Source organism: Eufriesea mexicana, unplaced genomic scaffold (assembly GCF_001483705.2).
Source record: "Eufriesea mexicana isolate 0111107269 unplaced genomic scaffold, ASM148370v2 scaffold20249, whole genome shotgun sequence".
Classification (NCBI taxonomy): domain Eukaryota; kingdom Metazoa; phylum Arthropoda; class Insecta; order Hymenoptera; family Apidae; genus Eufriesea; species Eufriesea mexicana.
The window spans coordinates 25,989-33,584 of NW_016927446.1; the positions used below are offsets into that span (position 1 = coordinate 25,989).

Here is a 7,596-nt window from a genome sequence, read left to right on the forward strand (position 1 = left end):
TGCTGAAGTATTTGGACTAGAACCGTCGCTTAATAAATTAAATTCTCCTAAAAGATTAAATTCATAAAAAAATTAAACGATATATATTATAAACTGAGAATTTCATTATTCAATAATTTTTTCTCTTTCCATACCAGATTTTCTATCGGTAGCCATACTCCAAGGTCTTGGCTTTGGAGCTGTTACAGGTGGAACAGGCTTATTTTTTGAAAGAGCACCATTGTTTTTTCCATCTGTGATGGAACTATTCCCTTTGGTTAAAGACCTTAGTACTGGGGATTTTGATGATTCTGAATTACTTTTTGTACTGCTACCATTTGTTGGACTACGAAGATCAAAACCAGTCGATCTTAATTTAAGAGAAGGCAAAGGTTGATTTGCAGTCTTATCCGTTTCTATTACAGCTTTTTTTGTTAAACTTTTTCTGTTTTCATAATCCTTAGAGATAGTCATTGCATCTGAGGAATTTATAGCTGTTGTTTGTTGTAATATTTTATTATTTTCATCCGAATCTCGTAAACTGCGTGTACTTGTTCCAGAACCAATAATTGGTAATGTACTGCGTTTAGATGTGTCAGCGGAATTACTAACACAACTATTATATACATTACTACTTGTATCTTTATTACTATCAGATTTTGCAACAATTCGTTCATGATTTTGAGCATTATCAGTGGTATTTCGTCGAGTTAATGGAGAAGCAGTTAATGGTGAATCACCTTGAGATCTTCTGCCAACAAGTGGAGAAAATTTTTCTAAATTATCACTAGATCGTGATCGTGGTGTAGGTTCGAGAAGTGTTTTTAGCATTGGAGAACTACAACCAGGTTTTTTGTCCATCTCAGGTGGAATACTTTTGTGACTTGTAAGAGATAAATTTGGACTACCATCAGTTGGAAAAGTATGCAAAGAACTACAGTAAAATAAAAAGGTGAATCAATATACATAATTTTCATTAAAAAAACGATAAGTTATAATTTTAAATATAATACCTATCATCGCTAGTAGGAGATATGAGAGGTGTTGTTGGTGTAGTTGGCCTGAAAAACACATCAAGCCCTTCTCCAAGAGCAAGACCATCCACTTGTTGATCAGGTCTCAGCATTGGCCTTGTAGGTGCTCTGGTTTTTGTTCTACGTGGTCTAGATTTTACTAAATGTTGCAGTTGTTGTCCTACAGTATTAGGTAATTCAGAAACAGAATCTAATGATTCTGTCAAAGAATGTTCTGTTTCTGAAATAGCTAAAAACATACATTCAAGATAGAAATAATATATTTATTTGTATTTAAACATTATAATATTTCTTATCTTACAAAAAATATTAACCTTCTGCTTGACTTTTTGGTAATGATGGTAACAAATCTGGAATGTCATCGGCTGAAAGACCTTCCACAGAATCGACTACAGATTTCGGTCGCAATTTCCTTCCGTGGAGACTTTTTCGTTTATTTGATAAATGTGGCGTAGCCTAAATAAAAAGAAAATAATTGTTAATATAATTAATAAGTTTAATATTTTTTGTTAATAATCCTTATTTGCAATTACATACTAAAAATAATATAAAATTTAACCAACAAATGAAATGTTCATTATATATGTATCTTACTTACAAGATTTAAATAATCCAATTTCTAGACAGACATGGAAGTTTCATATTACAGTCATTATAATAAACATTATTATAACATATAAATCGAATTCTATACATAAACAAATTGTGTTCTTTTACCATAGGAGATTGATCACTGGAACATTGACCAATAGAATTCACAAGTGAGTAAGTTTCTGGTGGACAATCTTCTTCTGAGGCAATACTAGTTCTACCAACAGGTAATGCTGTAGATACGCCTACAGTGCTTGTAACTCCTATAACACTTCCACTACTCATTGAACCAGCACTAGGCCGTAATACGTCAGGCGTACTGCTTCTTGTCCTACTATCACAGTCACCAATCTAGAAATATCAACATGAATATCAATGTCAAAAATAAAAGATTCCAAAATTAAACTTTCGATATAATACCTTTTAGCATGTATTTAACAGATATGAAGTATATTATACATACTAAGTTTTTATAGCTTCTTGACAATGATTCAATTACTTCATCTGTTATTCTATCGGATACATGTGCAGCAACTGCCAAATTTAATTCACTATAAAAAAAAGTGGAAATAAATAATTATAAATAATAAAATAAAATAATAATTATGTAACAAATAAATATTCAAGTCAAAATGACTATGTAATTATAATTCATACTTGACTCTATTAACTATATCTGCTCCAGCTTGTTCGGTAATAGTAGTATGTATGAATTCACTACTAATTTGATTTTTTTCTTTACAACTACTTCGTAAATCATCTTCCACTGCAACTGATTCACTTTCGTCGCCTCTAATAACCGTTTGTGAAAGTATTGTAGGACATTGTTCATTTGCACATTTTATCATAGCATCTAAGGAATCCTATATTTAAATTTTAACAATTAAAATTTATTATATTCTATGCTATAGTGATATATGTTTAATTATACAATACCTGTAAATATATGGTTACAACTTTATGAAGTTCATTTGCCATTTCATGTAATTTTAATTCGATGGGATTATTTTCATCTCGTCGTTGTAGAACTTCATGTAATCTGGGTAAAAGCTAAAAGAATATCACTTACATAAAGATTTATTCAGAACTTAATTATTGTTCAATATTTTATACCTGCTTTGAATTATCTGCATCTTGTATAAGTCCAGTTGCATAATTAATGTCATTATTAGAATCACAACTTTCTGCAGCAATAGCTTTAATTGTATCTTGAGTTTGTACAACTAATCTATCGACCATTTGTTGTGTAGAGCTTAATAAAAATCCTTGTTGCAATCTAAATGCCTGTCCGTGACTATATTTACACGGTGTGACATTTCTTTGTAATAAATCTTGAATTTTTTTAGCTAATTGCTCAGTTTTATCAGCAGAAGTTTTCATACAAGGTTGTAAATCATAAATTGGGAATGGCATATGTCTTACACTACAATTTCTACAAAAATGTGTTATAAATAAGAAAAAGTATTAATAAATTTGCATTAATAATATAAAAAATTACATACTTTTCTAAAGCATGAACAATGTCAGCATAACCTTGAAGAGTAATATTATTTTTATCATAAATTATGGTCCGCAAATGATTATTAATTTGTAGGGCTTTTGCCAACAACCTAGCACCAGGATCTCCAATCTGATTACCACTAATATCTAAAGTATGAAGACATGTATTACTACCAAGAGCATTGATAAGATTGTAGAGATCAGATTTCAAGCGAGAATCTGGTAAATGTAATGCTTGCAAAACACAATCATCTTCTTGAAGCATTTGGACAAGTGCATCCATTACAACAGCAATATGTTTGCTTTTCATGCTAACAGTATTGCGACCCATATATAGTTGTTTGATAGATTTATTTTTCCCTATAGCAGTTACTACTTGTGCTAAATCAACATCCATATCTATGGAAACACATATACAAAATACAAAATTCAAATATTGATGCAATAAATTTATTTATATTTTTATATACTTACTACTATCTGAAATATCCAATGATGCTATGCAACGTACACCATGAATGCATGATTCCAATACATGAGCACCCATGGAGCCTAAATTGTTTCCACTCATATCAAGTTCTAAGCCAACTGTACTTTCATTACATGCCAAACCAAGTAACAAATGTTTTAATGCTTCTAGCGGCAATTTACAACAAGATATATTTAAGTACTTTAATGAAAGTGTAGCTGTAAAGAACTGCTTAAAACTGGGAGGTATTTCTTTGGTCTTTTTGCTTGAAAAAGAGTTGCGAGCAACATTTAAATGGACTAGATTAGTTGCACAACCCCGTAATAAAGCACCAAACAACTAGACAAAATAAATATAAAATATGAAATTTGTTATAGTCAAATTTTATATGTAAAATGTTAAAATACTTACACATTCTAATGTTGTATCTGTACCACTTAGATCTAAATGAGTTAGGCTGTTAGGTTGTGCCAAAAAATTACATAAATTCTGTAAATACATAATATATTCATATCAATAATATAATAAATTATATTGCTTGCATTTTATTTATATTTTTTTACTAATTATTATATATATCAATATAATTATTTACTATACCAAAGTTTACTTCATCATATAAAAATAACTTACATTAATATCATCTTTTAAAGAATTTTCTGAAAGATTCAAATATTGTAAACTAGTTGGCATGCTTCTATTTAAACTTAGTGCATGCGCAATTTGACTTATTCCTTTTCCAGTTAATCCACAATGTGCCAAGTTTAATTTTTGTAAACCTTTAGGTAATTTTCCAACAGGTCCACTTAAATGTGCACCTCCTTAAAAATAATATTATTATAAGTGATGTTATTAATGGACGCATATATTTATAATTTAACTAGTCCATTTAATAATTAATAATTGAATTAAGCGTAGTAACATATAATATTATATGTATTAAATAAACATAAGTGCATGCTATGTATATTATAGAACTAAATATACGCCATAACAAATATTTTTTTAATTTTAAGGAGAATATGAAGATAAAAATGAAGGATTACATTTCTAAACATAAAAGGATAAGGGAAAATTTAAATAACAGTAATGGTTATTTGCACACCTTGCATTAACTTGGCTATTATCCCACACAAGCTAGAGGCTCCTACAAAAATATAAAAATAAAAATTTGTACAGGGATATTTAAAAAATATACTTAAAAATTGGATGAAAAATGAAGAGTTGAAAACATAAAATGGCTCTACTAAGGAGAAACATTCTATATAAAAATCTTTACAATTAATACTTACCTTTGTCCTCAATGGTATTATATGATAAATCAATAGTCTGTAACATTGTATTAGCATTAGAAATTAGAGCTAACGATAATTTGTGCGCAAAATCCCTAAAAAAAAATACTATATCAATTTATTTATTAAAATAACTTTCATAATATTTATGTATTTTCCTATTTTTACCATTTGATTCCAAGATTATCTAAATAAAGTTCCTGAATGGAAAGGGATCTACGCATAACATGTAACAATCTTTCCAAAGGTTCATGACTTAGTTTTAGATGAGATGCCCTTAATTTTGTAAACCAAGTATTATATTCCAAGGCAGAAATGATTGGCACCAAATCTTTTTGATCCAAGTGATCAAAATCTCTTAAATTTAACTCTCTTGTATCATGAGAGAGGTATATTGTATCAACATCCTATAAATGTAAATTTTCTTGGAAAAGATTCAATAATGTCAATACATTTTTATATACTTTAGCAAGTTACCCAGGCTACTTCTTCTCTATATGGTACACCATGTAAATCACACATACATGCATATTGGGTTGAAAACCCCCCACAGGGGCCTGTATGTCTTGTTGCTTCTGTACTTCTAGCTAATTCACTACCTCTTATACTCTGCAGTCTACTAGCTGGTATTACTTCTATTTTTCTTATAATGTAACTATAATAAAAATTATAATATTAATGTTAGATCTTTCAATGTTACAACAAAAAAGAAAAAAATGCACAGTAACATAGTAAACACTTACTTTAATGGTACAGTGGGAAAGATATTTCTAATTGCAGTATGTAAGGCCTCGATCATTGCATCTACTTCTGTAGTATCTGCACCAGCTCCTGTAGTTGTAAAATTGTAATATCTTTCTCCAACGCTTAAAGATAGTTGATTTGATCTTTTGGATTCTATAGATGTTATTTCTAAGTAATGAAAATGGCAGTCGATCTGTAAATTAATACATTATTAGAAAAATAATCAATTTTATTTGTAATAACAAAATAACCATATAATCTTACTCTTGTGGGCACTTTGGCCGTTAAGAGAAACAAACGGCATGGTGAAAAAACCTAAAAAACATAAAAATTTTATTTTTCATTGAACTATCATTTTTAATAAATCCATATTTATTTTATTCTATAATATTCTACCATTTCAAACATAACTTACCAGAACACGATTTTCTTGCTTATCTTGTTTTGTTTCCAGTTTTACAACATTTTTTAATAATATCTTAACATGTTTACCCAATAGTGCTTTCACCGATTCTACAAAAAATGAATAATTTATGAAAAGTTATTCACTTAAGTTAATTATAATTTGTAAAATGTATAAAATAACTAAAAAGATATATAAAATTATAGTGTAACTTAATTTGCGTACTTGTAAAATAAAATAAAAAATAATAAAACTTTATAAACATTGTTAAATAATGTATTTTCTTAATATATGACAGTTCAATGATACGAACGTAAACATTCAATAGAAGACAAACCGTTTAAATCTTTCGTAAGTTGCGATCTGGTTGACATTTTGTTAATTGGCTTATTTTTCAAACATCAACAAGCCCATTTAAGACATTGTTTTTTGTCACACGGTTATTAAAGTTTTGTAACTTGTTTAAAAAAATGTTAAGATAAAGGGCGATGTCACGAAACTATAAAGCTGAATAGCCGCCATATTAGCACCTGCCCGTGATCCATTCTATTCCAATCCGGTCAGTTCCATTCTTACAAGTGTATTTCATTTTTTTTTCTCTCCGTACTAAATATAACTAAAAAAAAATGGTAAAATAAAACGATATTATAATCAGTTTATCCACTGATTTTGTGTATATGGGTAATGTTTATAAGTAATATAAAGTTCTTTATTAAAATATTCCTTTTGTAGTAGTACGATGACATATTGAAATTATATCTCATCACAGTAATAAATACTTATCAACACTTAAAATATAAAGATACTATTAAAATATTATACAATATTGTAGAATAATATTTCAGTACTAATTATGATACATTAAAATAATTTTTATATGTACAATGGAAAGATAAAATAAACTTATAGCATATGTTTGTGTTATATTATTTTATTATAATCTTAGGCTTAACCATTTAGTGTCACGCAGCGCGATCGCGCTATTGGGGTGCTGTGCTAAAATGTATCATGGCGTTTAGTTAATAGCTTAGTTTCAAGTCAGTCATATGAAAGCTTCCTTTTTTAATTACTATCTCTTTTTTTTTTCAATTGAACCTAAATCATGTGCATAATTAAGCAGCTTTACTTTATTTATTTTTATTAAAGTAACTATTACTATGCCTAGTAACTATTACTATGCCTAGTAACTATTATTCAGTCAGATAAAGGAAACACTATCGCGCCGCATAGCACCATTTCTGACATGAATTTTTAAAGACCTCTGGCACTAAAACAGTTAAATTTACATTAATTAAACATGTTTGCTATAAAAAGAGTTCTGAATAGAATACAAATTCTTTCTTGTAGAACTTGCACCACACAATCAAAATTAGTTGAAGTTACGCAAGATGATACAGGTAATATCATTTTTAATTTTATGAGATATATTATTATTTAATAATTTTTCCTGTCAGGTATCGCTATAATATCAATGAGAAATCCACCTGTAAACAGTTTGAATAAAAAATTATTGGATGCTTTAAACATGTCCTTAATAGATACCCAGAAACAAAAATATCAAGGCATTATATTAACATCATCAAT

At 28.6% G+C, this 7,596-nt stretch overlaps 2 protein-coding genes across 2 annotated transcripts in view; one reads left to right on the top strand and one right to left on the bottom strand.

Annotated features, from left to right (window-relative positions):
* Positions 1-6,519, bottom strand: part of LRR (capping protein regulator and myosin 1 linker 1 leucine rich repeat protein) — an 8,003-nt gene extending 1,484 nt beyond the window's left edge. Inside the window, exons 1-22 of the mRNA XM_017909639.1 lie at positions 6,350-6,519; positions 6,025-6,122; positions 5,874-5,924; positions 5,609-5,802; positions 5,343-5,520; positions 5,034-5,272; positions 4,866-4,960; positions 4,679-4,720; positions 4,207-4,394; positions 3,985-4,062; positions 3,579-3,912; positions 3,107-3,503; positions 2,718-3,036; positions 2,541-2,654; positions 2,262-2,467; positions 2,068-2,155; positions 1,731-1,955; positions 1,612-1,632; positions 1,328-1,469; positions 993-1,242; positions 135-913; positions 3-47 (exon numbers count right to left, since the gene is read on the bottom strand). Of these exons, the coding sequence (XP_017765128.1) occupies positions 3-47; positions 135-913; positions 993-1,242; positions 1,328-1,469; positions 1,612-1,632; positions 1,731-1,955; positions 2,068-2,155; positions 2,262-2,467; positions 2,541-2,654; positions 2,718-3,036; positions 3,107-3,503; positions 3,579-3,912; positions 3,985-4,062; positions 4,207-4,394; positions 4,679-4,720; positions 4,866-4,960; positions 5,034-5,272; positions 5,343-5,520; positions 5,609-5,802; positions 5,874-5,924; positions 6,025-6,122; positions 6,350-6,386 (4,120 nt within the window). The 5' untranslated portion in view covers positions 6,387-6,519. The remainder of the gene's footprint in view (positions 1-2; positions 48-134; positions 914-992; positions 1,243-1,327; positions 1,470-1,611; positions 1,633-1,730; positions 1,956-2,067; positions 2,156-2,261; positions 2,468-2,540; positions 2,655-2,717; positions 3,037-3,106; positions 3,504-3,578; positions 3,913-3,984; positions 4,063-4,206; positions 4,395-4,678; positions 4,721-4,865; positions 4,961-5,033; positions 5,273-5,342; positions 5,521-5,608; positions 5,803-5,873; positions 5,925-6,024; positions 6,123-6,349) is intronic.
* Positions 6,520-7,044: 525 nt separating this feature from the next.
* The window catches only part of LOC108554390 (enoyl-CoA delta isomerase 1, mitochondrial), a 1,536-nt gene continuing 984 nt past the window's right edge, over positions 7,045-7,596 (top strand). The window contains exons 1-2 of the mRNA XM_017909649.1: positions 7,045-7,409; positions 7,467-7,593. Of these exons, the coding sequence (XP_017765138.1) occupies positions 7,310-7,409; positions 7,467-7,593 (227 nt within the window). The 5' untranslated portion in view covers positions 7,045-7,309. The remainder of the gene's footprint in view (positions 7,410-7,466; positions 7,594-7,596) is intronic.